Source organism: Aquarana catesbeiana, linkage group LG06 (assembly GCF_042186555.1).
Source record: "Aquarana catesbeiana isolate 2022-GZ linkage group LG06, ASM4218655v1, whole genome shotgun sequence".
Lineage (NCBI taxonomy): Eukaryota > Metazoa > Chordata > Amphibia > Anura > Ranidae > Aquarana > Aquarana catesbeiana.
The window spans coordinates 92,416,607-92,434,926 of record NC_133329.1 but is presented as its reverse complement, the minus strand read 5'-3'; the positions used below and the strand labels follow the sequence as shown (position 1 = coordinate 92,434,926).

Below are 18,320 nucleotides of genomic sequence, written 5' to 3'. Positions count from 1 at the left end.
GGTAACAGTGCCGATACCGAGCATTTGCACGTGCAAATGCTCCGATGCTTGACCCGATACCTGGCCAGTCAGGGATGATCGGTACAGCGGTGGGGGGAGTTACAAGCACCGATCTCCCTGTATATCTTTCAGTAAAGCAGATGATGGACGCTTCACCTCCTTACCCCCCCCCCCGGCTTTAAGTTGCTTTAGTGAAATCTATACAGGGAGATCGGTGCTTGTAACTCCCCGCACCGATCATCCCTGACTTCCCCAAGGTCCTTCTCCGTGTCCTGCTCCATGCTCCTCTGGTCCCCCTCTCTGTGCTCTTCCGGTCCTCCTCCAGTCCCCCTCCATGTTCTCCATGCTCCTCTGGTCCCCCTCTGTGTCCGTCTTGCTCCTCCAGTCCCTCTCCATGCTCCTCCAGTCCCTCTCTGTGTCCTCCGTGCTCCTCTAGTCCCCCTCTATGTCCTCCGTGCTCCTCTGTCCTCCGTGCTCCTCCAGTCCTCCTCAGTGCTCCTCTGGTCCCCCTCTGTGCTCCTCCGGTCCCCACTGCCCTCCTCCGGTCCCCCCTGTCCCGGATCTGTCAAGATGGATAGCGGAGGAAGGAGCTGGTAAATTAAATTTACCGGCTCCTTCCTTTTCTGAATGAGCAGAGTCAGTGATCACTGACACTGTCCATTCATAATTGAGCATCGTAAACTTTGTTTACGATGCCTCAGTTTATGAACGGACAGGAGCCGCTGTCTCTTGTCCATTCATTTTCAGTGCAGCTGAGGCTGCAGAGAAAGAGACTAGGAAATCTGTGTCCTTAGTCCCTTTCCCTGTCACAAAGGGAAGATGTCAAGGGTCTGTTTAGACCCCTGATATCTCGCCAAAGCCCCCCCCCACCCAACAGGGCTGATTAAAAAATAATAATAATAAATAAAAAAAACTTGTAATAAATATTTAAAAGTTGAAATTGTAAAAAAAAGAAAATAAAAAAAAAAAACGCTGACACTGTCCACTCCCCCTCCCCCCTCCAAAAAAAATAAAGCATTGTAAAATATATATATATATATATATATATATATATATATATATATATATATATATATATGTATATATAACGAAAATATATAAATTGTAAAAAATTAAAAATTAAATTGTAAAAAAAAACTACTGACACAGTTAAGGCATCATCAGTGCACTTCAGTTCTGCATATTAGTGCCACTTTCACATGCCATTAAAAAAAAGTATCAATAATCGGTATCAGCGAGTACTTGAAAAAAGTATCAATACTATAAAAAAGTGGTATTGGTGCAACCCTAGCAGAAACGCACTACAGTCTAAATAACATGGTTTCCTATGGGTCACGTTCACATCTGTTTGCTTTCCACCAGAGCGTTTTTTGGAAAGGGTCAGTGACTTTTTTCCTACAGAAGGTTGCATTTTTGCTTCCATAGACCTTAATGGAAATGCATTAAAAGCGCAGTGCTTGCTTTTCTTATGCATTTCTGCTGCATTTTTGCTGGTTTTTCCTGCAATACAATAATAGACACCTCCCAAAAATGTAAAATGCATTAAAAAAACCCCTGTGAAAAAAAAGCAGGAAAAAGCATTAACCACAACCTGCATAGGTGTGAACCAGGCCTAAGAAGAAACCATGACACACCTCCCAACTTTTTGAAGTGGGAAGGAGGGACACATATTAACAAAAGTATGCAGGCATAGGATACACCCCCTGTCACACCCCCTAAAGGGGAATTATACAAAAAAAAGATTGCTTAAACCCACACGTGTCTTTTTTTACCACTACTATTCCTTTATATTGGCTTTTGAAATTTACCAATGCAGCAATTTAGAAATTGGATGAAAGGTTTGGCACTGGGAAACACTTTTTGAAAGATAAAAAGTACATTTTATATACAATTATATAGATCAGACCAAAATGAGGGACAAATGAGGAGGAAAGAGGGACTTTGTTCCAAATTAGGGACAGTCCCTCTAAATCAGGGACAGTTGGGAGCTATGCCATGTCATTGAAATAATAAATTCTATGTGCACTGACACTTGTGTGATGGGATTTATAAGGTGTTGGCTTGAATTCTCACATAAGTCTGCATGTTTACGATGCCTACAGGCAAATTCTTTTTCCTTTGTAGTCCAGAAATAATGTACTATTTCCGGTTAATGGAGTCTTGGAGTCCCATTGCAGGCTCTCCCAGATTAGTGAAAAAACTGGTTTCTTTTCAAAGACGTGTGTGTTCTTACATATTGTCCTGCATTATATGCTCACTGGAGAAGTTTCTGTATTTCTCAATATACTGAGCATTAAATAACACCCTACAATGAGACTTAGAGTTCAGAAATAGGTCACTGTCTGTCTAATAGACCTTTTTCCTAATCAATATACAGCTGTCATGACCCAGCTCTTTCCCAGCCTGCCTGCAGGGAAACATAAGCAGGAGGAGCTTCTAGTCCTCTGCTGTTGGTCACATGTTCAAAATAGAAAAAAACAGCCTTTGGAATACAGAGTAAAAATAAATAATTAATATCAATAAACTGTTTTAAATTGTCAAACTAATATCAATTTGAAATTAAATCTTTATTAATTTTTTGGCAATAACAAGGTGTGGGTGGATTTCTGCCAGTCACAGGCTGTGTCACGCCCCTCCAGCCTGTGTCTTAGAATAAGAGGGAGGTAAAACCTCCATAAATCAACATGTAATATCCACCTCCATTGTGTTTAGCTGGTTGGTGGGCATGGAGGAGGAGGGAAGGAGTGGGCTGTAATTTAGCACTGTGTAGTCACATGGGCTGCTCAGATGTGATGGGGAGGAAATGCTCAGCATAGAAACTCACTGAAAACTGAGCATGTGCAAAGCTGTCAGCACTGCTCTGTAAAATCCCCAGCTGAATTGGGAACATGGATAGAATAAGGAGATAGAGAACAGCAGGATAAACCAGGTTTGTTGCAGAATACAGCAAACGAATCTCATAGTTATTGAGTGAGTATGACCAGCATGTAATGCATCATTTATTGATAGTTTTTAATGACGTGGGTTTAGTGACACTTTAAGAGGACTTACAGCTGCAGCAATCTGCCCCTAAAAAGCAAAGACTATATTATTGCAAATATCTATATTACAGCAAAATCGACACAACGTTAATGTCAGTAAGAGAGCCTTCCTAGTTGACCACAGTGCCACCCCGCTGACCCCCACATCTTCACAGCATTTCAACAGCATGAATATTTCTCTCATTAGATCTGCAAAAAGTAAAAAGTGCTGAATAGTAAGCCCACTGTGTTTGGCTTAGCAATGATAGTTTTCAGGGCATTTGCCCAATCTCTCCCACTTTGTATATAACACATTTAAAAATGTAATCAGTCTGGATAATTGATGCAAGGAAAGTAAGTAAAAGCTGTAACTAATATATTGTTTGTGTTGAAGTTTTCCAGTTTCAGTCCAGGATGGAGGAAATTCTTGTGGAATGGGATTTGGCCTCAACTCATTCAGAATCTGAACAACTCAGTAGGTCCTCTCCAATGGATCCCCAGTAGCCTCCAACCATTCCTTGTTCAAGTTACCCCAGACATGGTGACATGCCTGCAGCAGCAGAATGTAACCTGCGGAATTTTCCAGGAACTGTGAGTATCTTCCTAATAGGACCATTTCTGGCCTTCTAAGCGAACAAAACTGGAGATAAAGTAGTTACCATTGCTGAGTTACCTTTGAAGGTGAGTGTTGTGGGGCCTGGCCTAGAAGAAGCATGTAGGCAATGAAGTGTAGAAACACCTGATAAGCACACATTTGTTCTAGGTCACGGACGCACCAGCTCAGTATGATGGTTCTGAAGCACACACCTTCAAAGGAAAACAAGTAATGGCAGGTCCACTTTTTCTATCCAAAAATGTGCATTTTAGACCTCCATTTTTTTCTGGTAGAAGCTGGTGAGATAAAATCACCATGTGGGTTCACACATGCGATAACACAAGCATTTTTCTGATGCATTGGGGTGCCATTAAGATATAATGGCACCCCCATGTGTATTCTGAAGAGCAGCACACTTCTCACACGTGAAAGTGTGAACCTAGCCTTCTCTGGATGGACACAAAACATATTGAGGGCTGTTCACACCAGAACCCAGTTCGGGAAACCCATGTTCCATGCACGTTTCCTGCACCGCATTCAAACCACACTGGGTGTGCAATCAGCTGTGGGTATTAATATATTCCTAACAACATCTCAAAAGCAGATCGTAAATACAGTGCATTTGCCTCTGCCAGATCTCATGGTACTGCAATTTGGTGTGGTGCATTTTTTAAAAGTAGTCCATGCACTCTTTGTTGTGGGATCCAGTGTAATTTCACCGCATTCAAATGTCAAGTCACATAGGAACCGCACAGAAAGGTGGACTATGTTCCCGTGTGATTCATATGTGAATTGTCCCTTAAACTTTTTTCCTCCAATTGTCATTTTTCTGAGTAGGCTTTAATGTCATTGGTGGATGTGAAGTATGGACTGCAGTTTTTAGTACTGACACAATGCATGAGTCCCATTGGGCTGTGGCATTCTTAGAAAGAAGGGTGGCTTTATGCAAAAATAAACAAGAAAACTGTGTTACAGTACCCTCTGTTCTCTTACAAATCACAAAAAATACCAGTTCTAGGGGTGATGGACAGGCCCGGACTGGGACAAAAAATAGGCCCAGGCATTCTAAGCTGAGCAGCCCATTTTTTTTAAACCAAATTACAAATAATATATTTTAGTTATATTTAGCCTGCTTCAGTGACTGTAATTTGCATATATTTATGTCAGACGAAATTTGTGCAGCGGTTTTTCAAATGCTAATTTTTTTGGAAAAATATGCTTTAATGGTTTTTAATGCACAAAGACACAATATAATACCCAATTGTTTGGTAAATTATAAAAGATGATATAACGCTGAGTAAATACGTGTAGATACTAAACATGTCAGACTTTAAAACTGCATCCGCCCATGGGACAGGGCCAAATTACGTTACCTAAAAATCTCCATAGGCAGCGCTTTTAAAGTCTTTACAAGTTCCCATTTGCAATGTCTGAGCAATGCAAATTCAGCCATACAGATGTATGGCTGAACTTGCATTGGATTCGCACAGAAAAAGGTGCGAGGACTTGTTTTTCCCCACACTAGAATCGGATCGCATGGGTGTTCTCACCTATGTGATCCGATTCCTGAGCGAGTTCACAGTTTGCACTGTGATCTGTGAACCGATCTGGGGGTGTCATTAACTTCATAATGACATCTGCAGCGGTTCGCAGAAGGCAGTGTGAACTGCCAGTGGGAGAGATGCGATACGGGAACAGGCGCTGTAATCGCGCTGGTTCCTGCATCGCACAAGTCTGAACCTAGGATTATTGTGATATATTTAGTACTGCTGGGTAAGTGCAGTGCAGTGTTAAAAAAAATCATATATACACTTTAAGTCCAGGTTCACACTGATGAAGGTTAGAAATCGTGCGAGTTCAGCCGAACTCTCATGATTTCAAACAAGCAATGCAGTCCGACTTTGGGGGCGATTTGACAGCAATCTGTGCGGGTTTATGCACAGATGTCTATTCAAATTGCCCCCGAAGTCGCCAAAAGTAGTACAGGAACTGCTTTTGGGAATCGGTGCGGTGCCAGAAAGTCAGCGTCACACCGATTCGGACGATTTGATTACCACCTAGAGCGAGACGTGGATCGCACGACATTGCCAGGGGAATAGCCATATTTGCACATGCTGTAAACACCTAGTGCCAGGACAGGCACACTTACATGTAAGTACCTTACTGCTTTTATATCAACAAATAAATATACTACACTATGAGACTTTTATCTTTGTCTCCCGTGAAGTCATTTTTGTACATCCTAGCTCTATCCTAAGGGACCATTGGAGTGGAGTGGTGTAGGTAGTGGAACCACTACCTACACCAAATGCGCATTTTGACCACCCTGTAAAAAGGGGTCAAGCACCTCTGGTGAGTTACCACCTTCCCATTGAGCACACGTGGTGGAAGTACTAGAAGTCACCTATATAGGAACATTTTGTTTAGGTGTTGAGATTATCATCATAAACTGACTTTATGCTTGCAATCGGTTATTTGTTTTTTAAACCATATTCAGTGTTGCACATTGTTGTCATTTCTTAGTATGGTTTACCAAGCCTCATCAATCACTTCATGAACACATTAAACGCCTTTTCCTTTCATTAGATATACACAAAAAAAAACCCCCATTGCATACCTCCTGATTTTTTAATTCCCCAATTTTTAGAGGGTAGTTATCATAAGTGGGATTGCGTTGCGCAAATATGCTCAAATTAGGATAAGGGGTGGTAACCAAAAGTAGTCAAATTTGGTAAATTTAGGATCAAGTAATTTCAAATCCTTGCCTTGCCTTGATTTCTGTGTATCGAAAATGTATCGAAAATGCATAAAGGTAGTTTGCTTATGCTGGCCCCACATATTGCAATCAAATTAACAACAAATATGTAGCATGAAGATTAACAATTGCTTTAATTTATATCCAGTCAGGTAGGCCCTGACATTACATAGTTGTTGGTAAATCTAAACGAGATTGTACAAGGTTGTAACATTGGTGGCCATCTATGAGCTACTAATATGCTCACTTGTAAAGGATCCAGAGGATGGCTAATTTGTAAAAATATGAGCCAGACATCTTAATAAGTATAATCATTGTAGAAAGGTTTAAAATGTACTTATATTTGGATTACAGAGGGGCAGTATTAACGATCCCCTCTGGTAGCCAGTATTTAGGCAATGATCTGGTTATACAAAGGTTCTATTAACTACAGTCTGTGGAGTCCTAGATGAGGCTACATCTTAGGGGTGGTTCCCCAATCCAGACCTACTGTAACCTTAAGGTAAATCTCCCCACACTTTTTTTTTATTTATTTATTTTTTAATGCCTCTATAAATAATTTTTCCTAAAGTCCTTAGGATGATCCGATGATGTCATGGGTCTTTCCTCTTCTTCTGCAGTGGATGAGTTCCTTCCTCTGTATCACAATGAGGTGTGAGAGCCACTCAGTAGAGGAGTACTGTGAACTGCTGTGGTGTGAGGTTGTACAATGATGGGCAGGTCCATGACAGCCTGGGTTAAAAAGAAACTCATTAAATGATGCTGGTCATCATTAAACCTGGTAGAAAAAGGACATCTAGTGGTGGTAAAACTGAAGGAGACAGCTCCCGACTGAAGAAGAGTTTTGCATAGCTCTTGTTTTTTTTTATTTTAACCACTGACAAGGAGTTCATAAAATAGAGTTCTGTTGTAGGCACTAAACTATTCTACATGTTTATCCAAATACAGGGGCCCATTTCATTTGTTCTTTTACTTTCCACCTTCCAAACCTTATACAACCCTTCAAATCCTCAGCTCAGATTCCAAAAAATGTTGACCTCACATTATTAAGGTCTTTCACAACTGACCTAGCTGGTTCTGTCTCTACTGGAAAAATGCAGCAGCCATTAGTTGTCTTGTCCAGCTTATCAGTCCAAACTGGTTAGAGTGTACAATGAGTAATTATGCTGTGTATTTCTCACTTGTAAAGGATCCAGAGGATGGCTAATTTGTAAAAATATGAGACAGACATCTTAATAAGTATAATCATTGTAGAAAGGTTTAAAATGTACTTATCTTTGGATTACAGAGGGGCAGTATTAACGATCCCCTCTGGTAGCCAGTATTTAGGCAATGATTTGGTTACACAAAGGTTCTATCCCTTTCATGACTAAGCCTATTTTTGAAATTTGGTGTTTACAAGTTAAAATCCATATTTTTTGCTAGAAAATTACTTAGAACTCCCAAACATTATATATATATTTTTTAGCAGAGAATCTAGAGAATAAAATGGAGATTGTTGCAATATTTTATATCACACGATATTTTTGCAGCGGTGTTTTAAACGCAAATTTTTGGAAAAGGGACACTTCCACGAATTTTAAAAAATCTAAACAGTAAAGTTACCCCAATTTTTTTGTATAATGTGAAAGATGATGTTTTGCCGAGTAAATAGATACCAAACATGTCATGCTTTATAATTGCACGCACTCGTGGAATGGCGACAAACTATGGTAGCTATGAATTTCCATAGGCGACATTTTAAATTTTTTTTATGGTTACCAGGTTAGAGTTACAGAGGAGGTCTAGTGCTAGAATTATTGCTCTCGCTCTGACGATCGCGGCGATACCTCACATGTGTGATTTGAACACCGTTTACATATGCGGGCGCGACTTCCATATGCGTTTTCTTCGCTAAGCGAGCTCGCGGGGACGGGGGCGCTTTAAAAAAAAATTTTTTTTATTTATTTTATTTATTTTTATACTTATAAATTGTGTTTAAAAAAAAAGTTTTTTTTTTTTACCTTTATTGCTGTCACAAGGAATGTAAACATCCCTTGTGACAGTAATAGGTGGTGACAGGTACTCTTTATGGAGGGATCGGGGGTCTAAAAGACCCCCGATCCCTCCTTTGCACTGCAAAGTATTCAGATCGCCGAAAACGGCGACTCTGAATACTGTGTATTTTTTTAAATTCAGCGCCATTGGCAGCCGAGTAAACAGGAAGTGACGTCATGACGTCGCTTCCGCGTTTACATTGTGGAGGCTGGAACGAAGCCGCCCACAGCTTCGTTCCAGCCCGCCCACAGCCGCCGGAGGCAGCCGATTGGATACTGGGCCTCCCGATCGCACGGGAGGCCCGGTAAGAGCGGCGGGAGGCGGCGGGAGGCGGCGGGAGGGGGGGCATCCCCTCCCGCTTCTCCGGTATGACAGCCGAGCGGCTTTTAGCCGCATCGGTTGTTATATTTGGATAGCCGATCGCCCGCTCGAAACAACGGTACCGGGATGATGCCTGCAGCAGCGGGCATCATCCCGGTATAACCCCCGCAGATGTGCGTACGGTCGGCGGGAAGGGGCTATTAACTACAGTCTGTGGAGTCCTAGATGAGGCTACATCTTAGGGGTGGTTCCCCAATCCAGACCTACTGTAACCTTAGGGTAAATCTCCCCACACTCTTTTTGGATTTTTTTTTTTTTTAAAGCCTCTATACATAATTTTTTTTAGAGTCCTTAGGATGGCCCGATGATGTCATGGGTCTTTCCTCTTCTTCTGCAGTGGATGAGTTCCTTCTTCTGTATCACAATGAGGTGTGAGAGCCACTCAGTAGAGGAGTACTGTGAACTGCTGTGGTGGAAGTTGTACAATGATGGGCAGGTCCATGACAGCCTGGGTTAAAAAGAAATTCATTAAATGATGCTGGTCATCATTAAACCTGGTAGAATAAGGACATCTAGTGGTGGAGAAATACTGAAAGAGACAGCTCCCGACTGAAGATGAGTTTTGCATAGCTCTTGCTGTTTTTTTTATTTTAACCACTGACAAGGAGTTCATAAAATAGAGTTCTGTTGTAGGCACTAAACTATTCTACATGTTTACCCAAATACAGGGGCCCATTTCATTTGTTCTTTTACTTTCCACCTTCCAAACCTTATACAAAACTTCAAAGCCTCAGTTCAGATTCCAAAAAATGTTGACCTCAAATTATTAAGGTCTTTCACAACTGACCTAGCTGGTTCTGTCTCTGCTGGAAAAATGCAGCAGCCACCAGTTTTCTTGTCCAGCTTATCAGTCTAAACTGGTTAGAATGTACAATGAGTAATTATGCTGTTTATGTTTAAAATTATCTTCTTTTCAGGGTGAAGAATTTAGACTTGGCATTCCCCAAAATGACAGATGTGGGAAGGCAAGTGCTGTACCCCGCCCTGAAATCACTCCTCGCCAACAAACAGAACGTGTCAGGTAGATATCATTTCAAATCCCATATCAATGACCACTGTTCTGGCTATTGTAGTGCTCTCTCTGAAGGAGCTGCTGAGAATATGCCCAGGTCTTCCTTGCTAGTACAGAGGCTGCTTGTCACAGACACAGATCCAAGCACACCGAAAACACAGACTTAGTCTAGGGGATTTTTTTTTGTGGATTCTATTTGCAGAAATGTGAACAGGAAGGGATTTAGGGGTTTAGGATACTCAAAACGATAGCAGAAATCAACACTAGGACAAACTTCTTACAAAATCCTCTTCAAAAAACCTTGACTGGTTGTACTAGGGATTGGCCAGTATTTCTAGGTCTCTATAAGAGCAGGCCTGTAGCAACATGCACACCTAGAAGTCTAAAGGTCTTACTCAAAATATCCTAGGACAGATGTCTGCCACCCATCTTCCATGGGACAATCTTTAGTGAGGCGAAGATCCTTCTCCAGACCAGACTCCAATATGATGCCTTCCAGAAAAAATCCTTTTTTGCATCTCTTCTCTAGGCCCTCAGCCCAGCACCTGTTGAAGCCCAGACAGCAACTCTAAGGCCTCATGCACACTGGGCATTTACCAAGCTCATCTGTATGTCTCTTCTCCTACCAAGAGGAAAGCAGCAAAAAAACGTGCCTAAAACTGCCTTTTTTGCAAAAGCGTTTAGGTTGGTTTAGGCATGTTTAGGTGTGTCAGGCGTTTGGGCGTTCTTTCATTCCATTGGACAGAAAATTAATTTATTCTGGCCTTTGAAATGAATGAACACTCAAGCGCTAAACGTGCCTAGCATTGGCTGTTTTTTTTTGCCCAAATACTCCTCTCCTTAAAGTAATTGTAAAGCCCTGTTTTTTTTTTCTATAAAAATAACAAACATGTTATACTGTACTTACCTGCTCTGTCCAGTGGTTTTACACAGAGCAGCCCAGATCCTCCACTTCCCGGGTCCCTCGTCTGTGCTCCTGGCCCCTTCCTCCTGCTGAGTGCCCCCACAGCAAGTAGCTTGCTATGGGGGAACCCGAACCGAGTAACAGCTCCCTGTATCCATTCAGAGCTGCGGTTTGGCCCCACCCCTTCTCTCTCCTGACTGGCTAACTGACTGTTGTTGACAGCAGCGGGAGCCAATGGCACCGCTGCTGTGTCTCAGCCAATCAGGAGGGAGAGTCTCAGACAGCCAAGACACTTGTTGACATCGCTGGACAGAGATGGGCTCAGGTAAGTATTAGGGGGGCTAAGGGGGGTTGCTACGCACAGAAGGCTATGCATTAAGATGAAAGAACTTCTGACTTTACAACAAGTAATGTGTTTTTTCTGTCTCTAAATGCTCCTGCCTCTAAACGCCTGTAAACACTTATGTGTGCATGGGCACATAGGCTAACATGGAGGGGTGTTTATAGGCAGAAAACGTCAAACGCCCAGTGTGTATGGGGCCTAATATAAAGCCTCAGGACGAGAACAATCTGAACAGGCCTCATATACATTTACATAGTTTCCAACTGTCCCTGATTTGCTACAAAGTCCTTCTGTCCCTTTTTCCTCCTCATTTGTCCCTCATTTTGGTCTGATCTATATGGTATGGTTGTATATAAAATGCACTTTTTATCTTTCAAAAATTGTTTCCCAGTGCTAAACCTTTCATCCAAATTCTAAATTGTTGCATTTGTAAATTTCAAAAGCCGGTATAAAAAAATAGTGGTGGTAAAAAAAAAAAGCACATCTGGGTGCGTGGCAGAGGTAAGTCTTATACCTACATACTTTTGCTAATAGGTGTCCCTCAATCCCATCTCAAAAAGTTGGAAGGTATACATTTATCAGCTTCATACCATCATTCACCTTCATCCCTATTTTAAGCTAGAAATGTGTGGGACTTTTCAGATAGTGTCAAATATATTTACTCCAAAGTTACCTCTTTTTTTTTTTTTTTTTAATTTTCATTCATGAATGATTTAAATCAGTGCATAGAAACAATATTCTGTGGGACATTGCACAATATTTCATGGATCTCTTATTTCCAACATGTTCTATAGTACATTCATAAGAAGATCGTTACATAAATACACCTTTAATTATTACCGTATTTATCGGCGTATAACACGCACCTTAAGAGGGAAGTTTCAGAAAACAAACTTACATTTTAAAATAAGGGTCAGTGCTCTGCAGCCTCACCAGTGCCCATCAATGCTGCCTGATCTATGCTCCTCTGTGGCCTCTAATATGCCCATTATTGCAGCCTGTTTAGTGCCCATCTGCAGCCTCTAGCATGCCCATCTACAGCCTCTAATGTGCCCATTATTGCAGCCTCTAACATGCCCATCTGCAGCCTCTAACTTGCCCATCTGCAGCCTCTAATGTGCCCATTATTGCAACCTCTAACATGCCCATCTGCAGCCTCTAATGTGCCCATTATTGCAGCCCCTAACATGCCCCTCTGCAGCCTCTAACTTGCCCATCTGCAGCCTCTAATGTGCCCATTATTGCAACCTCTAACATGCCCATCTTCAGCCTCTAATGTGCCCATTATTTCAGCCTCTAACATGCCCATCTGCAGCCTCTAATGTGCCCATTATTGCAGCCTCTAACATGCCCATCTGCAGCCTCTAGCATGCCTATCTGCAGCCTCTAATGTGCCCATTATTGCAGCCTCTAACATGCCCATCTGCAGCCTCTAACATGCCCATCTGCAGCCTCTAATGTGCCCATTATTGCAGCCTCTAACATGCCCATCTACAGCCTCTAATGTTCCCATTATTGCAGCCTTTAACATGCCCATCTGCAGCCTCTAATGTGCCCATTATTGCAGCCTCTAACATGCCCATCTGCAGCCTCTAACATGCCCATCTGCAGCCTCTAATGTGCCCATTATTGCAGCCTCTAACATGCCCATCTACAGCCTCTAACATGCCCATCTGCAGCCTCTAACATGCCCATCTGCAGCCTCTAATGTGCCCATTATTGCAGCCTCTAACATGCCCATCTACAGCCTCTAATGTGCCCATTATTGCAGCCTCTAACATGCCCATCTGCAGCCTCTAATGTGCCCATTATTGCAGCCTCTAACATGCCCATCTGCAGCCTCTAACATGCCTATCTGCAGCCTCTAGCATGCCCATGATTGCAGCCTGTTTAGTACACATCTGCAGAGTCGCCTTTGCAGATGATTGCAGCCACGCCAGTGCTGGAGTACACAGATCCGCGATCTCCTGTGTATCCAGTGCTCAGTCACTCACAGTCCCGCCCGGCTCATATGATGGACAGGTAAAAAAACGAGAAGAGAGAGGAGCGCCACTAAGTAAAATCATTTATTCAACAATGTAAAATCAAAGTAGCAACTTACATTTAGGAGCGGTATGTTGAACAGGCAGGTATAATGCAGATGGGAGAGAGGGAGAGAAACAATCAGCAGTTCCCAGGGAATGCCTCCAAACACAACGCAGTCTGGCGGAGAAGCCAGGATGGTGTAGAGCCTGTCTCTGCGGGGGGACGGAGCGGCAGACCAGGAAGCAGCTGGCAATGTTATCAATGGAGAAAAACATAACGCGTTTCTGAGCATGCGCAGGGTCTATACGGCATATGCGCGCTCCTTTATCAAGTGTAGAGTGAGGGGAAAGTAAAGGGCTATTTATAGTAAACTAAAACGAATGAGTGGACGTTCGCAGCTGATTAGATCATTGCAGGATTGTCGGTGTGAGATATACAGGCAATTGTAATTGTATATAACACGGCCGGAGCACATATAAGTATGTTTATAATACTAGATGTCTGATATTTAAAAGAACTAGGGAGAAAAAAATGCTGGAGGAATGAATGTCTAAAATTAGTAAGTGATTAAAAGGGGAATATCTAAAAGATATATATATGTCTATCTGAGCATATATAAAGAGCCTATCATATGAATGTAATACAAATATTATGAGGACATGATCAAAAGGTAAATTAATGAAAAGGGGGGTTAGAGATGTGGGAATTAAAATAAAAGATAAATAAAAAATATATAAAAAAAAAATAATTTTTATATATTTTTTATTTATCTTTTATTTTAATTTATATTAATTATTTTAATGTATAATATTATTTTAATTTCATATGATGGACAGAGCAGTGGTCCAATGCCGGGCCAGGGGGGCGGGACTGTGTGTGACAGTGCCAGATACACAGGAGATCACGGCTGTGTGTAATCCAGCGGCGCTCGTCCCCTCCTTCCACTCCACGAGGCAGCAGGAATCGGCGTATAACACGCACACACGATTTCCCCCTGATTTTCAGGGGGAAAAAGTGTGTGTTATACGCCAATAAATACGGTACTTATCCATAATGTAAATCACTGGATTTACTGGATGAAGTGTTCAAAGCACACGTTTAAATTTGAAAACATCAGTATTGTAATGCAATACAAACAACAGTTATTCTTGTATAAATTTCCTTTCATGTTGTGAGTTCTGCCTGTCTGCTGGCCATCTCTTACCACAACTTCCTGGATTCCCTGCATGCTTTGCAGCTTCTCCCTCCCTTTTACTTTCAATTCATATGATGGACAGTGTCCTGATTACCTGTACAAGTCTCCTCTGCGAGGAGATGCTGCTGATCGGCTCTCCTCACCTCACACTCTGTAAATGGTACTTCCGTATTTACATGTGACGCAGCTTTTTACCCATGTGATTGGCTGTGTCTAATCACAACCGATCACATGTCAACACAGAAGTGCCGTTTACAGAGTGTGAGGCGAGGAAAGCCAATCAGCAGCATCTCCTCGCAGGGGAGACTTGTACAGGTAATCAGGGCACTGATCATCATTGCCCTGATGATCAGTGCAGCCCCAGCAGTGCCGAGGAGTGATGCCAGTCTGTGCCCATCAGTGACATCAATCAGTGACACCAATCAGTGGCCATCAGTGACACCAATCAGTGCCCATCAGTGTCTGCTGATTAGTCCCGCCCATCAGTGCCACCTATCAGTGCCGCCTATCAGTGCCCATCAGTGCCACCTATCAGTGGTCATCAGTGCTGCATATCAGTGCCACCTATCAGTGCCCATCAGTGCCACCTATCAGTGCCCATCAGTGCCACCTATCAGTGGTCATCAGTGCTGCATATCAGTGCCACCTATCAGTGCCAATCAGTGTGGCATATTAGTGCCTCCTCATCAGTGTCCATCAGCGAAGGAGAAAAATTATTTATTTTAAAAATGTTCTGACAGAAACTAAGAAAAAAACTAATTTTTTCAAAATTTTCAATCTTTTTAAAAAAAAATGTTAGCAAAAAATAAAAAGCCTAGCAGTGATTTAATACCACCAAAAGAAAGCTCTAAATGTGTGAAAAAAAAAGATAATTTCATTTGGGTACAGTGTTGACTGAGTAATTGTCATTCAAAATGTGAGAGCGCTTAAAGCTGGAAATTGGCCTGGGCAGGAAGGGGGTAAAAGTGCCCAGTATTGAAGCAGTTAAAATTTAATGACAGATACGCCTTCAAGTCAACACATTTCATGCAGCAGTGTTTGTTTCTTCAGGGAGAGGAAAATCTCTCCCTTATATTAAATATAATTTAATTGGAGGAGCTCATTTGACTTACATACTCAGGATACAAAATACTGGAATTTAAATGCTTGACATAAATCCTACTTCTTTTATTTTCTGTCAATCTCTCTAGGATCAGCCTGCTCTCAGAACACCACCAGCAGTATGTGGATACAACAGAATCTTGGAATGTTTTCTCAGTTTGCTAGCTTGGGGGACTTTACAGCACTAAACCCCAATTTCATTCCTGTAAGTAAACAATATGCCTAAATAAAAATGAAAGTTAACTGGTCATGGTGGGGAAATTCACATTCTACACTTTCCCCAAAATTTTAAATTTTTTACAATATAGAACACATATATATCTATCTATTGCCATGGTTCCTAGTTTTCATCCATATGGACTCCTCTATCAACTGCCATTTTGCAGCTGCCAGAAGGTATAGGGAAGCTATGGAATGGGCCATGTGACTTATCAAATAACAAATATTTCTTGTTCTAAAACAAAAAAGTAAAACATTATTTTAAATATAACAAAATTAATTGATCCCCAAAAAAAAAAAACAGTACCATTCAAAACTGTTTACAGTGGAACCTTGGAATACGAGCATAATCCGTTCCAGGAGAATGCTTGTAATCTCACAGCGAGTTTCCCCATAGAAGTTAATGGATACGAAGATAATTTGTTCCGCATTGACTTCTATTGCATGCGATACCGCATGTGGCCAGAGGTGAGGGGGCAACGGAGAGGCTCAGAAATACTCAGGGACAGCTCGGCTGAACTCGGAAAGGCTCGGAAACACTTGTTCCGAGTGATTCCTAGTATTTCCGAACCGTTCGGAGTGTCACCGGCGCCCCCCCGCACCTCTGGCCAAATGCGGTACTGCACACCCCATTAGCTTGAATTCTGATCATTTTGCGAGACAACACTCGCAAACCGAGTCAGAATTAAAAAAAAAAAAAAAAAAAAGTTGCTCATCTTTCAAAACGCTTGTTAACCGCGTTACTCGTTAATCAAGGTTCCACTGTACTTATATGTTGCATTATGAGATTTGGATTGCATATTTACCACTGAATTGCTTATATTACTCTGGAGGTTGTTGTTTTGTTTTGCAGATGGATGCCTTATCTTTCCTAACTTTGCAACAAATTGCAAACTTCAGCGTATATTCCAACCTCATTAATAATTCTGCCGCAGTTGGAAACATTTTGGCAGCAGTATCGAATATTAGTTCAGTGCTTGACTTCCTGTCTTCTCTGAATGCTGCTGCCATGGCGGTAAGTGTTACCTCCCAGTACATCTACAATTTTAAAGTGATACTAAACACACACTGTTTAACTTACATTATCCCGTCTTTTTATGTATGTGGATAATGGCACTGTATTTATTTAAATTTTAACCACTTGATGACCGCCTCACGCTGATATACGTCAGCAGAATGGCACGGGCAGGCAAAATCACGTACCTGGTACGCGATTGCCTTCCCGCGGGCGGGGGGTCCGAGGCGGTCGTCTTTGGTCTGGGAGCGATCAGAGGTGAGGGGGAGACCATCCGTTCGTGCCCCCCCCCCCTTGCGATCGCTCCCAGCCAATGAGAATCATTCCTCTGCTGCTGTATGCTAAACAGCAGCAAAGGAAATGATGTCATCTCTCCTCGGCTCGGTATGTTCCATTCCGGCGCCGAGGAGAGAAGACTGTAATGTGAGTGCACAAACACACACACACAGTAGAATATGCCAGGCACACATTACACCCCCCTTTACCCCCCGATCCCCCCCAATCACCCCCCAATCACCCCCCCCCCGTCACACTGACACCAAGCAGTTTGTTTTTTTGTTTTTTTTTCTGATTACTGCATGGTGTCAGTTTGTGACAGTTAGTGTGGTGGGACAGTTACTGTTAGCCCCCTTTATGTCTAGGGTACCCCCCCAACCCCCCCTAATAAAGTTTTAACCCCTTGATCACCCCCCGTCGCCAGTGTCGCTAAGCGATCATTTTTCTGATCGCTGTATTAGTTAGTTAGGGAGGTAAATATTTAGGTTCGCCGTCAGCGTTTTATAGCGACAGGGATCCCCATATACTACCTAATAAATGTTTTAACCCCTTGATTGCCCCCTAGTTAACCCTTTCACCACTGATCACCGTATAACCGTTACGGGTGACGCTGGTTAGTTCGTTTATTTTTTATAGTGTCAGGGCACCCGCTGTTTATTACGGAATAAAGGTTTAGCCCTGATCACCCGGCGGTGATATGCGTCGCCCCAGGCAGCGTCAGATTAGCGCCAGTACCGCTAACACCCACGCACGCAGCATACGCCTCCCTTAGTGGTATAGTATCTGAACGGATCAATATCTGATTTGATCAGATCTATACTAGCGTCCCCAGCAGTTTAGGGTTCCCAAAAACGCAGTGTTAGCGGGATCAGCCCAGATACCTGCTAGCACCTGCGTTTTGCCCCTCCGCCCGGCCCAGCCCACCCAAGTGCAGTATCGATCGATCACTGTCACTTACAAAACACTAAACACATAACTGCAGCGTTCGCAGAGTCAGGCCTGATCCCTGCGATCGCTAACAGTTTTTTTGGTAGCGTTTTGGTGAACTGGCAAGCACCAGCGGCCTAGTACACCCCGCTCATAGTCAAACCAGCACTGCAGTAACACTTGGTGACGTGGCGAGTCCCATAAATGCAGTTCAAGCTGGTGAGTTGGCAAGCACAAGTAGTGTCCCGCTGCCACCAAGAAGAAGACAAACAGGCCTGTCGTGCCCATAATGCCCTTCCTGCTGCATTCGCCAATCCTAATTGGGAACCCACCACTTCTGCAGCGCCCGTACTTCCCCCATTCACATCCCCAACCAAATGCAGTCGGCTGCATGAGAGGCATTTTCTTTATGTCCTCCCGAGTACCCCTACCCAAAGAACCCCCCCAAAAAAGATGTTGTGTCTGCAGCAAGCGCGGATATAGGCGTGACACCCGGTATTATTGTCCCTCCTGTC

The 18,320-nt window shown here is 42.7% G+C and overlaps 1 protein-coding gene across 2 annotated transcripts in view; it reads left to right on the top strand.

Moving 5' to 3' along the window:
- Positions 1-18,320, top strand: part of MSLN (mesothelin) — a 105,708-nt gene that overhangs the window by 16,977 nt on the left and 70,411 nt on the right. For both annotated transcript variants that reach the window (XM_073636437.1, XM_073636438.1), the window contains exons 8-11: positions 3,415-3,611; positions 9,706-9,809; positions 15,458-15,573; positions 16,441-16,602. In XM_073636437.1, the coding sequence (XP_073492538.1) occupies positions 3,415-3,611; positions 9,706-9,809; positions 15,458-15,573; positions 16,441-16,602 (579 nt within the window). The remainder of the gene's footprint in view (positions 1-3,414; positions 3,612-9,705; positions 9,810-15,457; positions 15,574-16,440; positions 16,603-18,320) is intronic.